The 25,995-nt window shown below is 44.4% G+C and overlaps 1 protein-coding gene across 4 annotated transcripts; it reads right to left on the reverse strand.

Moving 5' to 3' along the window:
• Nucleotides 1-927: 927 nt before the first annotated feature.
• Nucleotides 928-25,767, reverse strand: CSNK2A1 (casein kinase 2 alpha 1). Of its 4 annotated transcripts, none has more exons than XM_030008766.2 (13): nucleotides 25,638-25,767; nucleotides 11,735-11,934; nucleotides 10,562-10,673; nucleotides 9,543-9,644; nucleotides 9,065-9,115; nucleotides 8,209-8,268; nucleotides 7,448-7,531; nucleotides 6,938-7,048; nucleotides 6,010-6,111; nucleotides 5,007-5,107; nucleotides 4,183-4,331; nucleotides 2,748-2,834; nucleotides 928-2,241 (listed from the first exon to the last, which is right to left on the reverse strand). In XM_030008766.2, exons 2-13 carry the CDS (start codon nucleotides 11,833-11,835, stop codon nucleotides 2,126-2,128), a joined length of 1,176 nt encoding a protein of 391 aa, XP_029864626.1. In that variant the 5' UTR covers nucleotides 11,836-11,934; nucleotides 25,638-25,767; the 3' UTR covers nucleotides 928-2,125. The 4 variants fall into 4 exon arrangements, with proteins under 4 accessions (XP_029864626.1, XP_029864628.1, XP_040978709.1 ...); XM_030008768.2 differs by having other exon boundaries at nucleotides 25,613-25,747; XM_041122775.1 differs by lacking the exon at nucleotides 25,638-25,767 and adding an exon at nucleotides 12,887-16,802.
• Nucleotides 25,768-25,995: the final 228 nt, after the last annotated feature.

A 25,995-nucleotide genomic window follows, 5' to 3' on the forward strand; every position in this document is an offset into this window, starting at 1 on the left:
GGGTTTGCAAACCTCCCTCCCTTGAAGTAACGGAAAAGAACTGCGTTAAATGTCCTGCGTAGCTCACCACCTACTGCAAATCAACCACAAGCTGTATTTTTGTCACACCGGGTGCTTTTACGTTACAGCACATCAAGGTTAACAACAGTCGACACCATCCAACTTTCACATCATTCCAGGATATAAAAGATTAAGTACAAGGTATTTCCACTGGATGAAGTCAGGTAAGAGAAAGCTACCCTGGTGCACATGAAAAACCTCAGTGCCCCTGCCAGTGACCCGCACAGAAAGGGGCTGCTTCATGTTCTCCTGCCCCATTTCTCTTCAGTAGGTTTAACCTAGCCCACAGGCTCCACCCTGCCTTGCAAAATTAACTGAACTAACATGGAAGTAAGTGACCATCACCCCCGCAAAAAAGAGCAAACGAGCAATGGGTGCTCAGAGGACAAGCAGGAGCCAAAGGCCAAGGCTTCAGCACTTGCTGAGGAACGGGAAGAGCACTCAATGCCCAGGACAAGCAACTGCTGCAATGGCTTTACAGTGGAAGTCACCGAGAGGGACAGGTGCCTTCGTGCTTACGGCCGCTCCTGCTGAGCCCCACAAGCGTTACATGACTGACAAGTCATTGAAATCCAACTAATGGCAACACACACAAAAAACTAAGAATTGGTTCAGCATCTCAACTCCCCATCCATCAGGGCTGAGACAGAAGAGGAAGGTTTTTTGGTTTTATGGCAAAATATCCTCCTCCCAGGAGATTCATTGGCTTGTGACGTTTGTGTAAGGCTTCTCTGCACAGCTCACCATGCAAGGTGCATGTGAAGAGGGACGCAGCCTCCCCAGTACGCTCAGGGCTGTCAGCCATTCCTGCGTCTAAGTGTACCACCACCCCAGGGAGGCCTCTACACAGGGAACTTAAATCTAACCTCGATAAATAAAACCAAATGTTTATTTACACCAAAGAATTCCAACACTGGATCTTTCACATATGAAGGACAAAGTATATATACACAGCAAGGGGTAGCAGGGCTGTAACAAGGGTGCTTTTCCGTTGTCAATGATAATATTTGTCCACAATTACTGATCTACCATTTCAGTTTAAGTTAACATCTGCTCGCTCCTTCCTCTCAGTGCATATTTACAAGACTGTGAGGTAACTGGTATTCTCACCACATGGCACGTGAGGGAGGGGATGGTGGGTGAAGATGTGATATCGGACTTGGCGCAGTCTGATTTTTCCAGCTTTAAGTAGCCACCAGCTTGAAACCTATATAAACAATTTAAAAACAATATACCCAATAACAAACTAATTCCAGAGATCCAAGCCAAGCAATGGCAGGAAGAACCCTCCATGAGAAAGAGGCTGATTAGAGTACAGCTCACTCTACAGGAGCGCCTTTCCAAGGAGGTGGCAAGGACTCCAATTGGATCAGTAACTCCATCTTTTAAGACTAAAATTACATGCAAGGGGGTGAGTTGGCATTCTGGTTGGCTCCTCAAGAGACATGATTCAATCCAATTAGGGTTTCAGACATTATCTGCACTTACTCCTTTTAAGCTTATACCACCTCTCCATGCTGGAATTGTCTCCTCAGTGTACCCCGGCTGAGTCATATGCAGGACATGGGGTTAAAGTGAGTGGTACTTTAAGAATCCCCCTCCCCTGCCTCACGAAGACTTGGTTTGGTAGTCTCTGGAGAACAGCACAATCCCCCAAGGTGTAGGCTCATGGAGGAGTAATGGTGGGAACATGAAGAGATTTCCAGCAGGATGCAAGAGCTTGGAAATGCTGTTGATTCATCTTTGTTCTTAAATGAAGAGTACTTTTTTTGGGGGGGGGGGGGGGGGAAAAACTGTCCGAGAAATATTCCATCTGTAGGTATTTTCAGGGAATCCCCTGAGTTACGAAAAGTTCAAGTAAAAAAAGAAAAATCAGCCTATAATAATTTTGTATATAATGACTGAACTACTATAAATCCACAAGCAACAGTTCAGACACGGTGCCTCCAAAGCGTTCATCCCCTCCCTTCCCCTGCCAGGCACGAGCTGCGTCCTGAGGAGAGGTGGAGGGGGAAACCTCTTCCCCACCTGACTCAGCTCAGGCAGCAGGAGACAGAGCCCATCACTACTGCTGAGCGCCTGCAGCAGCTGGAACGGGCATCCCCAGAGTGGTGGTGGCAGAAATGACGGGTGAGCCTGCTAGAGGTCCAAGGGGTGAAGGTGTTGGCACTGAAGAAATCCCTGGAAGAGAGACAAGTAAGCAGGAATTAGAGTGAGACCAGTGCATTGCTATCCGGGACAGCTGAGCTTCTTAAATGAATTAGTATCTTTGCAGGTCAGTTTGCTGCCACTTTATTACATTTTCAGAGCTGCCAAAATAAGCTGAGATTAAAGATCTGTCACTGTTCTTTGCAGCCTCCAAAAAGAGCGCAGATTTGTATACATACAAGTGTCACTGCCGGGCAGATGTGTGGCAGGATCACTGTCCTCCAAACTGCTGCCAAAAAATCCAACTGCAAAGTACTTTTTAAAAACAGACCAGAAAAGCAGGTCAGGCTGCAGCGAGGCCTTATTTATCATGCTCTCCTACCCACTTCTTCATAGCCCTCCTTGCCCTTGTCATCAGTCCCAGGAGATGACCTAATGCCCCACCTGCAGAACTCACCCTCCTGGATCCTCACATCCACACAGTGCATATAAATGCTTTAAAATGCCACACAACAAGAAGAGTCGATAGTAGAACTGACCTGACATCATACTCGCACTGCTGACAGGAGTGCTGCCACCCGGCATGTTGGACGAGCCCATCCGAGCTTGGTCTTTCACAATGGGATCTAGGAAGAGCACACTACCCTTAGGTGCCATGTTGCCAGCCAGCCAGCCAAAGCACGCCGACTGCCGGCGACCTCTATGCTCAGCCAGTCCTGGCAAGCTGCATATGTCAAGTAATATCAACCATCATCTACTGGAACACAGAAGTTTCCACCAACTCCAGTGGGAAGCACCCAAGAAGGTACCAAGGTAAAATTATCAGTGAAAAATCACCTACATGATGCGCTTTGGAGTTCAGCAGGACTGCTTGACAGGAAAAGCTGAAGGAAATTATGGTGAAGCTGATCTCCTTTCTATGCTAAGCAACTGCATAATCGCATAAAGCCAAACCCAGAAAATGGGTGTATCAAGCAGAAAGATTATCACTAATTACAATCGTATGTCATGTCTCTATACGCATCCCACAGCAGCCTGAGAGTTGTAATGAGAGTCATTGGAGCTTGTTGTCTTCTGTAATACGTTCCCAACTTACTCACCAACTCTTTATTTTCAGCTGCAGGTAAATAACACTACCATCTGAACAGAGACAACCCCTTCCTGCCTCCCAAGCCTACTGCATCAGACAAGTGAATTCCAAATTTTGCCCTTCTTCACACTGAGTTCAGTACAACCTGTATCTCTATTTGGACACAAGTTAATTTAGCCATTTGTCCAACTTTCACACTCCAAGCTTTCAAGCTTTACTAATTCTCGCATTTGCAAAACATTTCACTTGAACATTTGGCACAGGCACAACACAGATTTATACTGTTTGTTAACTACACAAGTCCATTCAGCAGCAAGGGAAAAAAAAAAAAAGAGTGTAAGTGAGCAAATACTCACATTTTGCATTGTTACAGCTATTTCAAGAACCTAAATATCATGATTTGTGAAAACCAGCAAGCATTTAAAAACATTTACTAGTGAAAATTACGTTTTTGCTTGCAAAATCAAGACCTGAATATACCATTCGCTAAGGTACACATTTAGCAACAAAAGGAGTTAAAAGGGCCTGTTTCTCAACAAACCAGAGTTATCTGGTTTCATCAAAATGCAAGATTCTGTGTACCCAGACACCAGCTGAAATCAGCATGGGTTTAGCACCAAAGCTTCTTTAACACAGTGCTGCTGATTCACTGGCCTGACACGGGCATATAACACTTTGTTTCCTCGGCTGGTGTAGGTGGCAGTGGCCTACTTTATCCACCACAGAGACAAGCAGCCTCAGCTCCAGTGCAATTATTTGCAAAGACCAGGCTTATTATGTTGCTGTTCTTAGCTCCTATCTGCACAACCTACAGGAATGAAGACTTCCCAGAGGCAGAGGAAGAAGTCTTTGGACAGCAGACAATGACAGCAGCTGATACTTACAGAAGTAGGGGTGTTCCATGGCTTCTCTTGCTGTGAGTCGTGACTGGTGATCATATCGCAACAGCTTGTCTAAGAAATCCAGAGCTTCTGGACTCACCAGATGTTGGTTCTCACTGTGAACAAAGCGCTCCCATCGCTTACGGGAGTGTCTGTAGAAAAAGACACCCAAATCAGGCTAGGCAGAGGACATCAATGCCAAAATTCAGTTTTTTAAAGAGCAAGAACTGCGACAGATGTCCATCTCCGAGAGGGGCCGCTGCTTGGTGCGGCAGCAACAGGGCTGTGCTGCACCAGAGCACAAAGCAGTACACTGTGTCTCCACGTGGTGGCACAGCCACCACAGCCCCGGACAGCACGAGGACTCAAATTCAGAATGGATCTATGGGCCTAAAATCCCAGCTTCTGCTCTTCTCTTATGCCCCCAACATTAGTATGTGTCACACAAAATAACTCTACGAGGCAAAAAATATGTAAATGCCATCTTAAGCAGCACCTGATTTTCTGCACTGTAATTCTGAGAAACACCATTTTGCTTTTTTTTCCCCAAGAATATTGGTGAGAGCATTTGCCCTTCATGCTTTATGCTCCGGCAGTTCATTTATGGCCTAGATGACATTTAAAACCTTTCCTCAAGTCCATTTCCAGATAAAGGACCATGGGAAACACTGGCAAAAGGGATCAAAGGCACAAAGTGACAGTTCTCAAGCATCTTGGTTCTGATTTCTCTCATAAGCGTAAGTTTTTGTTAACTTCAAGGTCTGTTGACAAAGCAGTAGCTGTCCCAGTAATAAAGAGCTTATGAGCTACTCTGGACCTTGGCTCACCTGCCCAAGATGTCATTGAAACGTGGATCCAGTTCAATGTTGTATTTGTCAATGTAGTCATACAGATCTTCTGTTCCCAGCACCTTGGCTATCCTCACCAGCTGGGAACAAACAGAAAAATAAGTCACTACTATGAGGGTATGATAATGCCAGAGCCTGCGTGAAGATACAGCAGCACATTCCCTTGGGAGCTTGAACCTGGTCTCAGTGGTCTGAACCAGCAGCCACAGGGTCATCTCGTAGCTCTGACTTCCCTGGCCACATACAATCACAGGCATGGTGAACATGCCTCTGCTCACAGTCAGAACGTAGTAACCCAAGGCAGCCAGGAGGGAGCTGCATACCCTAACATCACTAAAACTTGAGACCTTGCAACACTAACTCCCTTTGTAGCAAGAAAATATTCAAAACCTACGGGGGGGGAAGGCAAGAATAACTGGTCAAAAAAGCAGAAACTCTGTAACTTGCACATGAAGGGTGAAGAGCCACCACGAAGGGTTCTAAAATGAAGGTTTGAGAATAGGTCACTGTTCTTGAATGTTTGCATGTTAGTCAGATGCAGAGCACGTGTTAAAGGTTTAAGTATAACAATTCTGGCCTAAAGGCAACACATCAAAGATTTAAGAATCTATATAAAACTGTACCAAATTCAGAGTTTCTATACAGAGGGGAGGGAAGGTGGAGAGTGGCAGGGGCTTTCCACGCAACATAACCTGAGGAATAGTCAATCTATGTAGCAGAACACACCAGCCTTAATATAACTATTGTTATAACTTTTTCCAGATACCTACTGAGGAGCTCGTAAGCACAAAGCACTATAAATCTATTTCTATTTAATTGGTTAGATAATCTTGCACACTTGAGAAAAGGAATGAGGCTTCAAATTGAGCGAAGAAGCCATTAGAGAAATGCTTAAATTCTTCTTCAGATCCCTCGATAGAAGTGTAAGCAGGAAACCTTCACTGTGCTAAGAGAACAGAGATTGTACATGACCAGCTCTCACCTGATCATAGTTGTCATGGCCATGGAAAAATGGCTCCTTTCGGAATATCATACTAGCCAACATGCAACCCAAGCTCCACATATCCAGACTGTAATCATACATCTGTACAAAACCAGAAGGACAATTCAATTTCTAATGAATTAAGCAGAACAGAGTCCCAATACTAACAGGGTCCCCCCTCCCTCCAGTGATACAAACGCAGCCACATTACGCTGGGAACAGACTGAAATATCTTCATGCATCTTCATCACTGATGACTGTTCAGCTCAGTGTTCCAGTTACTCAAACTGGGATATAGCAATTAGCAGAACAGCAGGTATCCTATTTCCATCCTTGTTGATAAAGATATTAAAGACCAGTGCCTTTTTCTATTTTCACTGCAGACTTCAATGCTATGAATCACTGAGAAACACATGTTGAGAAGGGAAGCATCACAACAAGCATCAAAAGGAGCAGACTCCACAAGGTACATGGGCAAGTGAGGAAGTGCCTTCATTTAGAACCAGCACAATCTGAAAGTCACCAGTAACACTGCTATTTCCAGCCCACAGCATTTCCATAATGCAAACTGCCATCAGATATGGGGATGTTTTTATAACTTAATTTAGAAGTTTGTGCAGTACTAGCTCTTTCCACAAGGGCTTTGTTTCAATCTTGTACCTTACTGCAGACGCAACCTTGCTAAAAAAATATTCAACATTTGTATTCCAAGATCCATGATGATAGTTCTGCGGCTCTTCCTCAGGTCCTGAGACTACTCATTAGTTTCTTTAATTCAGTGGCTTTATAGCCACTGCTTTCTGCAATACATTTTAGAATGGACTGTCTTTAGCTTCAGGTCTCTAGATATCTGAATTTCTGGTTTGCTACCTTGAAATGACACAGACTTTCCATACAGAAGTCAGTGATAAATCCTGGTGATTCTTACCTGATAATCTACAAGGAGTTCAGGTCCTTTGAAGTATCTGGAAGCCACTCTGACATTGTACTCTTGGCCAGGGTGATAGAATTCAGCCAAACCCCAGTCTATTAGTCTAAGCTAGAAATGAAAGAAAAAGAAAAAAGGCTCAGGGGATGCTCCAGCTCTCCACTGGCTGAATGACACTACTGGTGAGCTTAGTTTGAAGCTTCATTTACAAGTGTTTTGTTTTCAATTAATTTGACGTTGATCAGAGTATCTGTTTAGACACTCTCCCCAAACTCATATCACCAACCAGTCTAAATAAAATGTCTCCTTACTAACCCTGTTTATGGTTATGTGTAACCCATAAAAAATTAAGAAAAGCAGCTTATAGAATTTCATTTCACATTTCTCCACATGATGGAAGTGCAGTCCCCCTTGTCTGCTAGTACCACTACACAGGAGTACCCAAAAGGGATCCTAGTTCGCCAAGAGAGAAGTAGGACCTCTCCCTGCCCTCCAGTCACCCCACATTACCTTTCTGTGCTCATGGTCAATCATGACGTTGTGAGGTTTGACATCTCTGTGCATGATTCCCATGCTATGGCAGTAATCTAGAGCCTGTAGGTGACATACAAAGAAACAGATGCTGGAGTCACAAGAACCTTTCAAGTTCAATCATATTCAGAAGTATTTCCACATATACCAAGTCTAACTAGATGGCAAGACTTTACTGTCTAGTGTTATATCCTGGACTAGACTCGCTGACCACAGAAAACTTCTAGAGCCCCCCCTCAAAGGGAGGTCCCAACAACAGAAGTGTTTTGACTTCACCTCATGTGCTTCCTCATAAAAATGGAATTTCAGAGCCCCTAAGAGCATAGTTACTAGGCACTACTGATAAAACAAGCCTCCCCTTCTCCAGACTCCTGAGGAAAAAACACTTTTTTCAGAAGAATGGGCAAATAAATTTGACTCACATTTACATTAGAGCACAAAACCAGGCAGTAACAGCTTACAATTTTCTGTTTTCAGAAGCTACATGTACATTTGATTTAGGATCTTAAGTTATCTCAGTGTACCCAAAGGCTTCGCTAGTCTCAGAAAAAAGGACTAGAATTCGTTGCAGAAACAAGGTTGAACAACTGATACTGCCTTGATATATATTTTTCTGCCCAATTCTTCCATAGGCCTTCTCTTCCCTTCCTCCCCATTAGTGACATGATAACCACGTCCATAGGATTAGCTGAGTGCAAATCCTAGAAATAAACCGATAAAACAGCAAAACACCAACTTACCTTCAAAATCTCATACATGTAGAATCGAATATCATAATCTGTTAATGTCTGGTATAATTGCTGTGGGACACAAACACATCGTATCAGTGTTCAACACCCAAGAAAAATATCACATCCCTGCCAATCCAGAACAACTCAGCCCTGTTCTCTGCTGCCTGTGGTTCTCCAAACCCGTTTGAAGGAGCAGTAAAACTTTCCTAAGTTACTCCGATCACTCTGTTCCTCTCCCCTTTCAAATCACATACATAGTTTACTTCCAGCTCTGCTCAGACAGTACATTCTGGTTCCTGTCACTAACTCCCTCAGGTTGCACTCACCCACTACCAGCACAATGGATTATGCCTGCAGACTGGGTATCAAAAAGACCAAGGGTGCTCTGCAACATTAAGCAGCTATTCCAGATGGCATTGCACAGCCATTCTTCTCCTGAGGCAGGTCAGTAGGGAAGGGGACAAAGAAACATTTATATCCCTTTTCCCAGAAGTACGGAAAGCCACAGAAACAGCTGTCTGCATTTAAAGAGGTTCCAATAAATAGTTCTACACTGAACATAAAAGCAAAAATGTTTCAAAAAGGCAGGCACTGATGGTCCACAAGGTAACAGATTAATTTGCTCCGAAGGCTAGAATACCACTTGCAATCTGGATTCTCATCTTGTAACTTCTGTCGCAAAATGGTACCAAAGGACTAATCACAAACTTCTGTCCCAAGTGTATTTACCTTTAAAGACAGTTACTATGTTGGAAGGAAATGATTAAATAACCTGCCTGTCCCCTACGTACTTGCCTTTCCCCAGAAAAACATTACAAGTGGCTTTCAAACAGAAAACATTAGAAGTTCACATCCCACACTGTACCTTAAAGTCTGTGTTGTTTACATGTTCAAAAACCAAAGCGGGTGTCCGAGACTAAAACAGAGAGAAAAGCGTTCAGCCATGTTAAGTTGAGATAATATGTTTTCATTTAGGATAATGAATTAAACCATTTTTACTCCTAAAACTGCTAGAAGCCCCTCTGCCTCAGACATACTTATGATTCCCCTCAGACAGAGAAAGCAGAGCCAAAGCCTGCAGCCCCTGCCAGCACTGTTTGTAGAATGAATTAACTTGTTTCAGTTCACTGGTATCTTATCCTTACAGAGTGAGGGGCTGAAGGGACCTGGGGGGGGAAGGGCCCTCTAAAAGAAGTTAATCAGATTAAGAGCTGATCTGATTAAGCAATTCAAAAGCAGGATTTAAGAGCAGGGGAAAACAAAAAGCCAGATCAGAGCTGAAGTCAAACACAGCAACTTCACCCATAACCCCAGCATACCCTTTAAGTTCCTTCCATACTCACCACAGGATCTTTTACTATATCTGCAAGAGTGATTATATTGGGACCGCCTCGCAAGTTCTCCAAGATCTTGATTTCACGCTTGATTTTCTTCTTTTTAACAGGCTGAAGAATAAAAACCCAAAGCGTAAGACAAAGCACTTCAGTAAAGTGAGGCTAATAGACAGCTCAACATCCAGATGACAAAAGTAGGTGACTGCAAGTCAGCAAAATACATCAGAGCCTTTGCAAGTTAAGTTCAAACAGCTAGATCTTGTTGTTACCTGACTATGCATCATTCCAGTAAGGGCTCAAATATATGCCATCTCCTTTCTAACCACACAACCCTGACAGCTACAAACATTAGTTCCATGTGAATGACAGTTAGGAAGATGGCATATATTTTTTAAAGCTGTCTGAACATGATCTGATAGTCCAAAACTTCTTAACTGGCATGTGGTATATAACTATGAGAAGTCCACGAGCTGTCTACGGGCCACTAAATGAAGGTATTTCACCAATCAAGGCTGTGGAATAACTAGCGTCCAGGAGACCCTTTCTGTCTGGAAGGATATTACATGTGCAATGGAACATGCAGAGCAGAAATGAAAATTTTAAGGTTAGCAGTCCCTAAATCTAATCAGTGGCTTTAAAAGACAATGATCCCATTAGCTCATAGGCCTCTATGCACATGACAGCATGCCAGGGCACTGGCAGTTAGAGAAGGTGAGAATTTTCTAGTCAGCTGTTGAAGTGTTGCTTAGCTCCAAATAAAATGTGTTGCACATCAGGACTTCTTTAAGATAGAGGCTAATTCCTTACAGGCAGAGATGTGACTTAATAATTAAGTGTAGGGCTTCTCTTAGGAGGCTCAAAATGATGGCCTATTTCACTGAATGACACTCCAAAGCTAGGCTTTAAGGATTTCAGTTTTAGACCATTGAACGTTTTAGACCATCAAACATTTTAGACCAAATGCTGCACTTCCTGGCCTCCTGATTACCTCGATACAGATTTTATCTTTTGCCCAATCCCCAGCTCACCTTGAGAATTTTAACAACTACTTTTTCATTATTTGTAATGTTGATGGCTTCAAACACTTCACTGTATTTGCCTCGGCCTAATTTTCGAACTAGTTGGTAGTCATCTTGATTTCTGTGGAGATAAAAGTTAAGAGTTACAAAGATCTCAGTCATTTCCACCACAATTTACAAACTAATCCTTAACACTAAATCACTGCCTCACCTTCCAGACAAGGTGGATTAACTAGTGTCTTACATCTCCTGAACATGATGATTAAGAATTAGGAGAGAAACAGGGAGCTTCTACTCACCCAAGTTAGATTCAATCCAGAACTTATTTCTTCTGCAGTAGGTAACATAAGCCCAACTATGCATTTCAGCATCAGCAAACTTGAGCTATCCCTTCCACTGGTCTCTCTATATTTGGAAGCTACATTTTTCCTTCTGTAACGTTGTTAAAAATCAGCAAAGCCAGTAAGACCAAAAATTTAAGTGCTAGCCTGTTCAAAAACAGACTAGGCACAAAACACCACTTACGCTCAGAAGACTGTATACATTTCAGAAACCAGGAATTGCAACAAAGCTGAGGGCAGAACTTAGTCTGGGCCCTGCTATACAAAAGCAGGAACGCAGAGCTATGAAGCTGGCATCACTGCTGTCTGATTCTTGGATGGTTTAGTCATGAGCCCAATTTAGACACCTTCTTCCTTCAAAAAGAAGCAGACATGTCTTTTCCAGTCACTCGCAGAGAGCTGAGCAACAAGTCACAAAATAGCATGTACCTATTTAAGTCTGCCGAGTCTCTTCACCCATGCAAGTCAGAAGCAACTCAGATGTCTTTTCACTTCTTTTCAGTTCTCACCCAGGGCTGTTTAGATTGTTTCAGAAAAAGATTTTCTTCCCTCCGAAAGGGGACGTTTCCTGACTACCTGGCAAAAATTCTTCAAACCAAACTCTTAAGGAAGCTGCTAAAAATGTTCCTGCATCACTGGAGATTTAAAATTTTGACAAGAAACACTTTTCTGAAGACAAGTTGTGATCCTAACACTTGCCATGCACACTAGACATCTGCCAAGGAGCACGAAAAAGCCTAATGCAGCACAGGTGCCTGAAATCCCCCCATGCATCACTATGCAGGATCCTACAGGGATTGATCCTGGTCCAGGGACATCCATAAGCAGCCCAGAGACTTACCCCCACTCAACAACATGCGACTCATAGTCCCAGTACTCCCGGGGTCTGTGTGTGTTCACATCCGTGTAAACTCTGGCCCTGCTCGGCACGGGTCCCGACATATCAGACAGGTTGGCAGGTGGAAATGATGAGATGTCTGAAATCAGAGGCTACCCAAACTGCAAAGCTGGACAGAGGATAAAGGCCTCAGATTCTTCCACCTGCAGAGAGAAAATAAACCAGAGGTTAAAATCTCAAGATACTATAAAAATATTTAAGTTAATCATTAAAAGCTGCTGAGGAGAGGCTGGAGCCCAGCCACAGGCCTGGGATCATCTGTCAGAGCTTGAAAACAATTTGTCTGCTCTCCCTCACAAGGGACAGGACCACTTGGCCCCACTAGCAAAAGTAACACGCCCCCCCACCCTCCGCCCCCAACCCCGCGCCTTGCAACTTTCAGCATATAGTTTCCAACTTACGGTTGCAAAGATAACTTTCCAAAAAGGAAGATATGCACATACTCTGTATCTGCAGACTCCTTCCTTTCAGCTCCAGAGTGAAAGCAACAGCCATCAGCTGCAATTTCTCCCCCATCCAGGAAGAAGTCTTGAGCCATCCCATGTAACCAAAACACTTCATTCACTCGAGGTTGCACAACTATCACCTCTTGCAATGCACTAATAAACGATGCTGCAAACAGAGCTGACAGATCAACAAGGTCACCTGTGCAACCAAAATTAAGCACTTCCTGAAGTTTCAACTTCTAGAAACACCAGTGTTGATTTAAATCAGAACTTCAGGATTTATTTGCAATTCTTAAAGGGACTGAAGCCTTTCATGTGCTCACACACAAAGGTTTGCCTGGCTACGTTGATTCACTCTGTGGAAAGGAAAAAAAACCCCTGAACTGAACACTACTCTGCCCTTTATGTCTGGAAAATGCAGGTACTAGCCGAAGCATTTATGTACAAAGCAAGGTTGGTCAGCTCAGGAGCAGGTTTCTGGAGGAGAGCAGAGAAATCCAGATACTGTGTCAGAACATGGATCTTCTCAGTTTTAAGCACCCCCCCACCCATATATTACTGTACAGGCTTGTATAAAACAGCTTAACAGCATTTGAAAATGATCACTCATGCTGCTTTCCCCACAAAATAAAAATTTAAATGTATTCACCTGAAAGCAGCATCAGGACCAAAACATTATCCAAAGATAAGATCGCTGAAGTCTGATCATCACTCTGGGGATTTTCATAGTACAATGTTTTTCTCATTTCTACATATTCTGAAGAAGGCCTTCGCTACTCTGTTCAAGCCCTCCTGCACGGACATCTCATCCCACCACCCCACAACAGATACCTTCTACGTATAACCCAGTGCCCACTTGAAAAGTGAGCAAGACTTACAGAGCAGGCAACCACTGGGTTTTGTCTCTGGGCTTACTTAAGGAAAAAAAAAAGCAGCACCACACTGTACAATGCAATTAAGTCCTAGCACAGACAATAGCATTCTCCAGAACATGTAGGACATTTATAGTGATAAGCTACATCCACACTAATTAGACTATCATGAGGAAAACTACATCCCCAACTAGCAGTGAGACAAGAGAGGACATTGGGAAGACCTCATAGAGGTCAGTCATCAGGAACCATTCAGGGATTAAATGGCTTGAGGATGCTCAGAAGACTTCACAACAAACCAAGGCAGCCAGAAGAGTTCTGCTGGGATGGGGCACCAGTTTTGGTCACAACTTTCTATAGTCAAGACATTAAATCTGACTGTCCAAAAGACAGGGCTTCTGTGTTGGATTATGACGCTTTATCCAAGCACAAAAGAAAGGCTCTGCTGCAATGGTCTAAAGATGTTTCTTTGCATTCTGCTTGTCCAAAGGATTTGGTAAGCACCTCCACCTTTTCCTCCTTATAATGCAATTTTTGCAAAACTTCTGTTAAGTTTTATCAGTATTCAGACTAGTCAAAATAACTCAAGAGAAAGTTACTGTATGTCAGAAACAAATACTCTAATTTCTGAATATTTAAGACAACAGTAACTTACCACAATTTCATACCAAAGTATTGTCCTGCCTAAAATAAAAATAGTGCCCTGGCACCTCTCAATTCTTTCACCATGAGTGAAAGCTGACACACTTCTAAACATTTAAATACAAGAATCTCTTTGTCAGCTTTCAAAATATCTTAAAAGGAAGGAAGCTGTATTGGAGCATGAAAGAGTATTGTTTGGTGCGTAGCATATGGCAGAGACTATACAGCCCTGTTTATAGAAATGCACTCAATCAGTGGGCAATGCTATAATCTGAACGAATATAATGTATTTATTTGCTATGGCAATCTTATCCCTTCACAGAAAATGGGCAACTGCCGGACTGCAGGAGGAAGTAATAGCCCCATTAATCAGAAAGACCTAGAAATCTGCTCAGAGCAGTTAGCTTAGGCTATCAGGATACGTCACACCAGAAGAAAATTCTAGAAGCAAACCCCTGCTTTATTAGCAGTATTCTGTTGTTTATTGGAGGTCTGCAGTACTTCAGGCTGCTGCAAGGACCACAGCAAGAACCACTGGCTATGAAGATGGTGGAGGACCTGCGGGACACAGGTCTGATGTCCTTCACCATGTCACAGCTTGCCCAGCAGCTGGTTCTGCATTCGGAGGCAGAAATGTACATGAGGTCTCTTTCTGGTGTGGACTAAGCCTCCTCAGGTGGTACAGACCTTGGCAGCGTGGGTTATTTTTTGACCTATTGCCACACCAACAGTGTTGAAGGCAGCTCCAGGTAGACAGGGTTACGGCAATCCAGCCCCAAGGCTAAAAAGGGACACGGCACTGCTCCAAAGTCCACAACAGAGGTGTGACTGAGGCTTCAGCCCAATAAAGGAAGGACGTGGCACTTCAGCCAGGTGTTCAGCTAACGGAAGAATATGAAGCATTACTAAAAAAAAAAAATAAAAATAGTCTATTCCTGGACAAAACGTTAGTACTCTAACAAAATACACTTTCAGAAGATTAGGCAGCAATCATCTAAGACCTCAAACCATTTATGTAGCATGACTCACAGACTTAGAAATTAGATGTATATTCCAAAAACGTACTCAGGCATTAACAGAGCATGCAAGTTTACTAGAACACTTTTAGTACAGTGAAATTTATTAGACTTCAAAGTTTAATCACTGTGTTTTTGTTTCTCCTCATTCCATGTGCTTCTGGCAGGAGATGCACTGGCTAACTTCCTCTGCCCAATACTCCTTGTGTAGGAATTAACTGAACCTATGCATGTCTAAGATGACTTAGCAATTTTAATTTTTAAGCACAACTTGGTATCAATAAAGAACACGTAACTGCTCCACCTCACCCAGCTTAGCAGCATCAGTTTCAGCATGGAAAAAAATAATAAAAAAGAAAAATCAATCACATTATCTAAAGATATATCAAATTTCACAGCGGATATTTTTTGTCACGTAGCTCCAGCCTAGCACAAGCTGTATGTTGTAACAGACTGCTCAGAGAAAGGCTTTTTCAGGAAATCATTGACTGTAGCTTCTAAGAATGGCACACAATGCCTATTTACGAAGGTAGGTATTATTGTCTACTGTTCTTTATACAGGAAAAGGAGAGAGTCTGCACAGATAATTTGGTTTTAAAGCAACAAAGTTACATACAAACTCACCCTGCCTGAAAGCTTCTCACTCCCTCCGCTCAAAACTGCTAAGGAATTTGTATATATTTTGCTTTCACTGCCCCTAGAGAGGGATAATTTTGCAGTGGATCCAAGCTCTTTGACAGAAGGGACTGACACAAATACGGACAAATAACGGGAACACGTGTGGTCATGCAGAAGTCAGTTTAGCTTGTAGTTTCAGGCAGAAAGTCTACAGTATGAGTAGCAATTACACCTAGATGAGATGAGTGTCCTGAGCTTGTTATAAAGGATGAGTTCTATTTCTGCAGAATCCAAACAGAACATGTCATTTACTAATTCCTGCATTAATGACAGAATAATTTATATTGGGAGAGACTGCTGAAAATAATCTAATCAAAGTAGATCTAATCAGATCAGATTGCCATGTCCAGTGTAGTCTTGAGCATCTCCAAAAAACACAATGCACCTCTGAAAATTTTAATTTCTCTGGTAGAGAAGGGCTTAACTAGGAAACATAACCATGAGCTTTTAGGCAATATACCAGAGATCACAGAGAGAGGAAGACAAAGCTTCCAGTTATTGTCTGATACACACTGTTCAATGCTAAGGCTTGCCTGTGCAGGGACAGAAAAACAGGTCTTCTGTTTTAGCACTTGTGACACCCCTTGGGAAGACATTACCGAACAGTGCTCACATGGTAGCTATAGCAAAGGAGCACCACGCAAAAGTTTCAGTGCTTTGTTTTCCCACATAGGCCTGCCCTTAAAAACGCAGTTTAAGTATTAACAAACTGATAATTAGCTAATCTCTTACACAGCATCCTTATCAAGAGCACCCCACAGGACCCCATTCATCCTGCATACAAAAAAATCCCAAGAACACAGCCAAATACAGCACTGCATGTACCACTGATAATTACTCCACAGGAGTGCCTGAGAGCCCCAGTCAAGAGACAAAAACAATTGTGCTACTACCATATAGGAATTTTTTAATTGGAAGGTCTATTAATTAAAAGAGAACAGTTCTTAAAAGTTTGAATTATTCTAACAGTAGCCTATTGTCTGAACAGCTTAGCTTGCCAAGCCAGACATTTATGCCTAAAGTTCCATAAAACGGTAAAAAGCCTCTCAGTGTTTACTTTGAACTTGATTTTTAAAACATTTTAATTTAAACCACTGTTACTACCCCCTTCCTTTTTAAAAAGGGATTTTATCATCCTTACAATGCGCTCTAATCTCAATGGCAACCCCCATCCCCAGGGAGGACTTGATTTCTTGTGAAGTACCCATACTTACAGCACCTATACCCAATTAGTATAGGAATTTCCTACCCACTCTGTCCTTCCAGATGTATCCACTTACAGCAAGTAGCAACAAAACACAGCTAAGAAATCTATGCAAATTAGTTTGAGAAACACACCTACTTAGCCTCTTAAAAAAAAAAAAAGGGGTGAATTTTACAAGTGAAGAATCACTGAGATACTGGAATCTTTTTTTTTCTCCTTTTAAATGGAAATGTTTTTGGCACAGAGCTTCTCTCAAGCACATGGTTACTCACTCAGAACCTTAAACCTAAGAAGTTGCACCAGTATGACGCAGCACACATACAGACTCCCAGTGAGCTGGAAGCCAAGAGCTTCCCAGAAGACTGGCGTCCCAAGGAACCTGCAAGTGCTATCCAAGCGATGACCTTTGTGGATAAGGTTTGGAGTATAAATAATGCACCCAAGAACAGGAGCACCGCTTGACACTGGCCTCCCTGTGGATTGCTGCTACCAGCACAACTTGCCCTCAGCACGAGCAGTATGTTGCCGGTAGTTCCAAGTTCATCCGGACAGAATGAACCCAGTGAACTACGTTCAACACCACATAAACATGATCATTACCGATGACCCACCTGAACTCAGATTCAGGTAGCAGAGAGCAGTCCCTCTGCTACCTGGAGGAAGATAGGCCCCAAGGAGTAAGATAGGCCCCAAATTGCACCAAGCCAAACTCAAAGAACCAAGAAAATATTTCTGTTGCTTTATCAGTTCCAGATAGACTGCCCCAGACAACCTCATCTTCCTCTCAAGGAGAAAGCGAGATGCACAAATTGGTCAAATGGGTCTAGAGACTTTCCTCTCACTTCTACTTTCCCCATGTAAGCTCATTACCAGCAGCGATTGTGACAGACTAAGACTGCAAACAGGCTAAGACAGACAGCAGCCAGTTCATTTTGAAAAAAGAAAAGCCCTCTGTCAGCTGAGAAGACCAGAATTACAGTAAGTAGTCTGGAATCAAAAGGTCATTCCTTTCTTTTATCCACAACTGCAAGTGAGACATTACCTTTCACAGTAAACGGCTCAAACCCAACCTCTGAAATCATGAGTGTATAACATGCTTTATTAGTGAGAGGAAGCATTACAATTTTCAGATAAAATTGATTATTATTTCCTTCACATAGCCCATTTATCCCTTGCCTGTAAGCCTCCCAGGGAAGGAGTACTCGCTTCTTCAGAGTTTGGAGAATGTCTAGTACTGGACAGACACTACTGAAATTAAAAGATCAAGACATGCTTAAATACTACAGTACAGCCTACTAGCAGCCAACATTAATCAAAACCCAGCTTACCTTTAAAAGAAGAAATAATAGTAACCAACTTTATAAAAAATATGTTCTATCTCACAAAATAAATCTTATTTGTGTATTTTCATGATGCTGGAACTGCAGCAATATGAGTATGGAACAGATGACCTCCAGAAGTCCCTTGCAACCTATATTTTTCTATGATTTTATAGCTGAAATAGAAACAAGCCTGGATTAACAAAACCGACATATCACATCCTTTCCTGAAGACCATTTACCTACTAAAGGGACAACATCAATAGAAAAGCAGATTTTAAAATCTGAGTTAAAAAAAAGCTGAGGTTTGAAATCAAACTTTTCTCTTGGTATTTTTTTTGAACAGCACAGTCTGCTCTAACTACATTTTTCCACCAAAATTATTTTCCAGACTTCTTTTAAATAGCTGATTGTGTCCGGCTGTGGAGAAATAACAAATCATGATATGAAGACCTCAACATTCTCTTAAAAAAGAAACAGGAACAGTTGTGATTAATTCAAAACAAGACATGACCAGTCACTAGGGAAGACAGTTGACAGGTTTAGTTAAACTGGAAGAAACATCTTGGAGTAATTTTGTACTAGCAACATCCTAAAATTGAGACTGGTTCTTCCTTCATCAGCTTCACCAATTCCTCCCCTGAATTCCTTGCAGTTCCTGCCAATGAAGAAGTCATCCCTCGTAATGAGCATCACAGCCTATATGGAAGTCACAGGACTGACCACGAAATGGTTTTACTGTAACTCCCTATTTTATGATAATCTCCACAGCCTTGGGGAAAACTTAACTCTCCCGCTTCACAAATGTAGAAAGCAGCATATATCATGCCTGACAATCTCCAGGTTGCCCTGGCAGTATCAGTGGTACCCACATGCTGTCCTAGCAGAAGTTCTGTCACAGTTAAGTCTTCATTTTTGTTCAGACCTGTAACAGCTAAATTTTAGTGGAGCTTACACAGACCCTCTACGGGTCTCCACCATCTCAGCCTAGTTGGGCAACTGTCCTCTGTAAAACTTCAGTGTTGGCAACAGCACATGTACCTGGGGCAGAACAACTGGGATTTTCTCCAGCAGCAGGAAGCTGCCAGTGACTGGAACGTTCCTCACTCCATCTCCTAAGGGATTTTATACAGAACAGTTGACTTTGAAGCTCTTCTCTTCCCACTTCTCCCCCAAAGTCAGGGACTCTCCCTCATCTTTTCTGAACTAAGCTAGTTCACAGCACACAGAGCAAAGGGAAAGCTCTTCCTAACACAAAACCACTGAGACTGATCTCAGATGAGACTGTGTGGCTGCAGTGGACAGTGACACCAGCAAGACACCCAAGCCCCAGCAGCCCAGTGCAGGCTCTGCCACTTTCCCATGCCTGTGGCTTCTCCTGCCACGGTTCCCAGCCTCCCACAAATCACAGTGGACATCCTTACTGCCAGCGCTGAAGACTCCTGACACAATCAAATAAAAATGGCTAAAATGTAACCAGGAATTGCCAAACTAACCTGTCAGTACACACATACCAAAACAAACAGATGACAATATACTTCTGCTGGCATCTTGGCATCTCCTCCCCACCCTGACAGTTCAGGCCAAGCAGGGAGCGCAGGAAAGGCGGTGGAGTTTTTTGGAGGCACATCTCTTTAGGTCTGACCAAAAGCCAAAGCCAGAGTACTTGCAAGGACTTCAATGGGAAGTGATTCTTTTTCTTCTAAGAGCATTAACAAAACTAAAGCTCCTATCACTGGAGCTTTGGACAGTATTTTCCAAGAAATTGATTACCAAAACCACCATTTCTGAGATCCTGGCAACACCAGGTAACTCCTCCTGAAGGCTCACAAAGGGCAATGTTTCAGCACCACTGCAGGCTCGTCACAGCTGACATCAGGTCAACTGTCAGCGTCCTCTGGAAAGTTCTACCTTCCTAATTATTGCTAAGTAACACAGTTGTTTTCCTCATTAATTAGTAGGCACAGAGTACTGACAGGCCAATCGTTCAGCCGATTTGACTCCTACGGTTCACATATAGAGTGATTTAGCTAGAACTCAGACAACTGAACTGTACCTACCATCTGTAAAAGTTATATGTATTTAATTGATCTGATCATGCAATTCCTAGAGGCAGGAACAGTTACCAGAGCCAAAGAATAAACCAGCATACATGGCACGTAACTATTTCTTCAGGAAATCCCCATGATCGATGTTCCCATCGAGCAGGCAACGCACCACAAACTGTCTTCACTGTTCAGCTGGCATCCAGAAGGCTCAGCAAGAGACACCCGGTGCAAACCCCTGCCAGAAAGTAGAAGTTCTAACATAATTCTCTAAAAAATTTATCATTATTAACACAAGACAAACCTAGCTACAACCGTTCTGAAAATCAAATGGAATAAAACAGCTATTAAACTCCAGAAATCCATATCTATTATGCACTGGGTACCCTAGCACAACACACTGAATGCTGGGTTTATACAGCTACAGCCAGACAGGCAGCTCTCCCAGAGATTGCAGGTGATGTGAATGTACCAAGATTTTTAATATTTCACACCAGTGTTTTGGAGATTAACTGAAACCTGGTGACCACGGCCTTCATCACTCAGTGTAACCCAGCAGGGACATGAAAGCCGAACTCACCCTTGCCATGCCAAACAAACCCACACCACTGTCAGCCATACACAAGGACAAGTTTGTCCATCTCCATGGCATCTTTCTTCACACTTTGCAATCACCCAGCAAAGCCAGTGCGCAGCGTTAAGTCATGGCTTAGGACGAGTATATATTTATATGCCTGGTAAGATGCATATGTTGGATATATGCCTGGATGCCATATGTTCTAATATACCAAAACTCGTAACTCTTAATTTGTAAACTCAGTTGAAATGAATCTGGATGCTGCAAAACTTCCTCAGTGAGGAAAAAGCCCTACTCTTCCTTCTGGAGTACAATTAAAATGCTGCCTAACGTGCAGAAGGCGAGGCTGGAATTTAACAGCACACTGGTAACAGAGAAATCTGTGACAAAACTTGTAAGAGAAGGAACATTGCAGGAGCTCTTGCTTTTCTACACTGGAAATTAATTTGTTGTGTGTGTCCACGCTTATCCATTTTCAGAACACTAAAAATAAAGATCTACTGACAACTCATGCACACGTGTGCAAAGATGCGCTGAGAAACTGCCTTCTCCGAGGGTTTTGGCAAGAACACGGGAGAGGCACCATTTCACCTCCCTGGACACGCAGGACGACTTCGGGGACACTTCTTCACAACATGGCGAGACCTCTCCCACCCAGCGAAAGCGTGTTCTGGCACGTAATTCTGTGTTAACACCGCAGAACACGCTGGACTCTCCCTACACTTAGCTTAATTAAAAAAAACCAGCAAACTCCTTTACGCTTTGGTTGTTCCAAAAGGCGCAAGGGCAGAGGCCTACTTCTCTGCAAAAACAGACGGAATAACTTCAATTTTCTAGGACTGCTGTTAATACTCAAAGACATGACTATCCAACTGGCAACCTGCAGCCAAATTCCACCTTGGCCCAAAATTATTTTCCACTTCCATCTAGTACACATTTTATTCACCATTCACTTCAAGTAAATTGCCATAATATAATCCAGCCACTAGATTAAGCAGCTGGACAGCCTGCTTCAGAAAGCACCTCCCTGCAAATGATAATATTCCTTAAAAATTAGAAATCAGTCATAAGAAGGATGTAGCCTAACTCTCAGAAATAAACTCTCTGGAAAATTAAAATTATCGAAATTGTAACCTTCCAAATATGAGTCTGTGGTGGTATTGTCTTGAGCCTGCAAAGAACTCCAAGGTCTCCCTTCTGCTCTTCAGCTTCCCAAAGCAGCAGCATGAAATGGATAATAAAATCATTTGTTTGGATAAAACTGTCCAGAACAGTCTGAACAAAGGAGCAGGTAAGACTCGTGGCAGGCTCACTTTGCTGTTCCTCTACTGCTGACACCTGAGCAACAGAAGATATCCGTGAACCATTGATCCTATGACCACATCAACAATTCCATTTCTTATCAACCTTTCCTACCGACAGATAGGTTTGGCACCTTGATGGCAAACAGGGTCCAAAAACCAGCTTGTAAAAACACTCTGCTTTCAGCAACAGCACTAACGCCAGTTCGGAAAGCTGCAGTCTCCTCTTCAAAGCAGTTTTTCTAGGTCCAAAGGAGAACTCCTTTTCTCCAATTAGGTTCTGTAAATTCCAGGAAAGTCAGCTGTTGGAAGCCCCTGGAAGGAGATATCCAATCTCAGAAAAATTATCCAAGAGTTGTCTTGCAATCAAAACCAGATAATGTTTGTAGCCAGACTGAGTCATGGCAGTCCTTCCTGATCTTAAAATCTGTGGGGTTTATTCTCTCAAGACCCTTACAGGACAATAAAACCTAAAATAGCATCAATCTTGCCCAGATAGTTTAGAAAACAGATACCTTAATGTAAGCAATTCCATAACGGAGGAACAGTGGAGGTGATGGGTCTGGTAACCCAGAAATAAATCCCTGCCTCTTCAGAAGTGTGACATGAAATTAATCACACCACCACAATGTCACCCATTTGCTTCTCCTGTCTTCCTTTCCCTTATTCCTCAGAGGACATCAGGAAAGACAAAAAGAGAAAATTAGTTCTGTAAGGAGAAAATGCAAAAAAAGAATTCAAGTGGAAGATATAAGGACACCTGCCATTTAATAAAATTGGGAAAAGTTATGACCCCGTCCCTTTTATCACAGTAGAAACACAGTTTCTTTCTCTACAAATCCACAAATCTATAACCACCTTTCAGCATCCTATATTCCTTAGATTCCTACCTCGAACCCATTTCATGTCTACGTACCTAACCTGCACTGCTTGAAAATGCCCCAAATCTGAAACACTAGTCTTTCCGTATCTCAACTTCAGTGAACAGTATTTTACCAAGTCTTTCCCCAGTAATCCCCACTCACAGGTTTGTATCATCATTCTCATGTTTCACCAGCTTTTTTCAAGTAAACGAGTACCATTAACTGCCCCTGCACAAAACTAAACTCTGCTTAATATCATGAAACATTCCTTGATCCAATTTCTTCCACATTTGCTAGAACCTACTGCCAATTTTACTACCCCTCTTCCAAAGAGCCATATTCCTAAAAGAACCCATTTCTCCTCAATCCATGAACCCATGTGCCCCACCAAACCCAAAGAACCTGTTCTGAATCTCCCACTTGGATGTCTCTGCTTCCTCCTCCAGCATCTGGCCCTCTCACCACATTTTTCCACACACTGTGGCTTATCCCCACCACAGCTCGTTACCCAGCTATTCAGCTACATTAGCTTCCCCTCCTTTGCTACAGTCAAGGCTGAGATAGTATTATCTTCCTCACTCCAGAGTTGATGTTACCTTCCTCAACCCTGTTTCAAACTCCTCATGGGCAGCACCTGACTCGGCAAGCTCACTGGTCTGAGTGGCAGGACGTGTACACTGAACTCTCTGCTGCTGCCCATGCTGGGAACTAGGAGACAGTGAGGTTTCACTAACAATGCATAAATAATAGAAATTATATTACCAGGTAACAGAGAAAGGTGAAAAAAATGGAAAGCTCTCTCCATTGCCAAGATGAAAGGGAAGGATCACTGCCTACCACTGAAAATCGACATACTTCATACTCGGGCAAAGGTCTGGACCTTTACAATAAACCCTTCTCTGCCAGACGGCATCCAAAGAGCCGAATTTCCAGCCCCAAGACATGGGCAGATCTTCTCCTCAAGGCAGAAAGCAGACTGCCCTGTACATGGGATCAGACACTCTTCTGCTGGTGGGAGCCACATCCTATTCCAGTTTTCTTTTTCCAGTTATGGACACAGCATGTGTCTCCACAGAGGATGGACGTACCACTGTTGGTATGTTTTACCCGGGCACGGCACTGTGCTGCAAGAACTGGAACATTAATTGGTCTAGTCCTAGTTTTAGGACTAATTATGGAGCTGATCAAGCTTCACACTTTCCCCAAATCCTGCCTAAAGTCTTCCCAAGCTCAGCCTCCCCTCTCCTAGCACAAGCTTCGCCCTTTTCCACATCACGCCAACACGAACAACGCACAGGACGAGCGATTTCTCTGCACCTACCTATGCTACACCCAGAATCTGCGCTGGCAGAGTCACATCCAACACCCAGGTCGATTGGCAATACGGCATGAACACCAACTCTGTTTGAGCCTGAATGTTTTGAGCAGCTATTATGTTTTTGAAAAGAGAGAGTGTTCAAAGAGCAAACTAAATCGCTACCTGCCTCCAAGCATAAACACTGCTGTCTCCATGTGCTTCTCTCTAAAAAGATGATGTTACCCCCAGTCACCTCAGAAGGGTGCTGACCCTCAGATGCAGAATGAGCTCCTCTTCCTGAGCAGTTTATGAAGCACGCTGAGGACAGAGCTTGCGCGAGCCAGGTGAGCGCACGTGGAGCACACAGCACAGCCACCTCCAAAGAGACACGTGCAGCACCCAGTTTCGCAGCCTGGCATCAACAGTCAGTGCGAGAGCAGCTCTCCAAGACCCCAACCCGGCGGCAGGTTTGAACAGCACAAACCTCATACCATTGCAGACCTCTCTCACAGGTACTGGGGCTCAGCACGGGCGCAAAGGACCTTGCCACTGAACAACACAGGCTCAGAATCTATACATTTAGCTTGCAGAAGTGAGGCACATACCCTCATGAGTCTCTGCACAGATCAACCGCTGCTGTCAGCAGAAAATATACCAATGACTGAGTGTTCATAATCCAAACTTTATTGGACCCAAAGCCCTTAGAAAGAAAGAATAAAGTAATCTGACAAACAACGTGCAAGGGTTTTCATAATCTTATCTGCCCTTTCGTTTACAAAGCATATTTTACCAACAGCCACACAGCCCATTGCCCCAAGGCACAATTAACTAAATTACAGCAGGGGTAAGACTGACCACCGCTGCTTTCAGAAGAGAACAGCGACTGGTGGGGAAATCTGTGAAAACTGCCTTCCCCTCTACCCAGAAAGGCCCAGAACAGAGTCCCTGCGTGGCTGGGGGTGGGAGCAAGAAGAAATAGGTCTCTCCTTGCCCCTCTGCACACCTCACAGCCCCCTGCTTTTTTTGGGCAGGGCGGAGAAAAGGCAAGACAGAGCTTTTTAAGTAAATAACACCTACACCGCCTGAACGTGCGAACTCGCAGGGCTGGGGGGAGGGGAAGGCTACCCTTCCGTGGGGCCCTGCCCTTCCTGCGTGGCCGGGGGCAGCAGGCGGCCCCACACCAGCCTGAGGACAGCCGAGGCGGCCTCCCCCGCAGCGCCCTGCCCTGCTCCCCCCCACCCCGGGGGCACGGAGGCCCCCTCCGCTGGCAAGAGGCGGCGAGCCCTGCCCTTTCCCACCGCACCGGGCCCGCCCGTTCCTCCCCGCCGCCGCCGCCGCCCGCTCCCCCTCAGCGTCGCCGGGACGGCCCCCCCCCCCGCCGCGGCCCAGCTCTCCTGAGGGACGGCCGCGGCCCCTCAGCCCACACCGTACCCGCAGCGGGGTGGGGAGGGGGGGACAAAAGGAGGGGGAGGGCGGCGCAGGAGACACGGTAGCGCCTCGTCTCCCCCCCCCCCGTCGCCCCCTCCGCCCACCACCCGCCGCGAGGCCCCAGGAAGGGTACCGGAGCCGCCGCGGCCCGCCGGTACCTGCCGCGGCCGCCCGCTCGCCGCCCGCCCGCCGGCCTCACACAGACAATATGGCGGAGGCACAAGGCTCGGCCGCCAGCCGCAGGGACCAGAGCGAGGCGCGCCGGAAGCGGAAACCCCGCAGCCCGCTGGCGCGCGACGTGCCGCGGGGAAGGGGCCGGGGCGCGCATGCGCAGAGGAGGGGCAAAAAAATGCTTGCCGCAGGGGGTTATGGGTGATGTAGTCCGCGGCGGCGGCGATGGCGGCGGCGGCGGCCTCGGCGGCGCGGGGAGACCCGGAGCGGGGTTGGGGGGGGGCCGGGGCCTTGTCCCCGCTCCGGGGCCCCGGGTCGTGTCCCGGCACCGGCAGCTCGGGCCGC

This window comes from Aquila chrysaetos, chromosome 3, assembly GCF_900496995.4.
Source record: "Aquila chrysaetos chrysaetos chromosome 3, bAquChr1.4, whole genome shotgun sequence".
NCBI lineage: Eukaryota > Metazoa > Chordata > Aves > Accipitriformes > Accipitridae > Aquila > Aquila chrysaetos.

What these genes read in the sequence shown, in the direction of transcription:
- CSNK2A1 (XM_030008766.2), bottom strand. Translation starts at nt 11,835, where the DNA reads ATGTCGGGACCCGTGCCGAGCAGGGCCAGAGTTTACACGGATGTGAAC. An exon ending in ATATAGTAAAAGATCCTGTG is followed by an intron (nt 9,116 to 9,542) that starts GTGAGTATGGAA and finishes TCTCTGTTTTAG; the next exon opens with TCTCGGACACCCGCTTTGGT. An exon ending in AACTCCTTGTAGATTATCAG is followed by an intron (nt 6,112 to 6,937) that starts GTAAGAATCACC and finishes GGTTTTGTACAG; the next exon opens with ATGTATGATTACAGTCTGGA.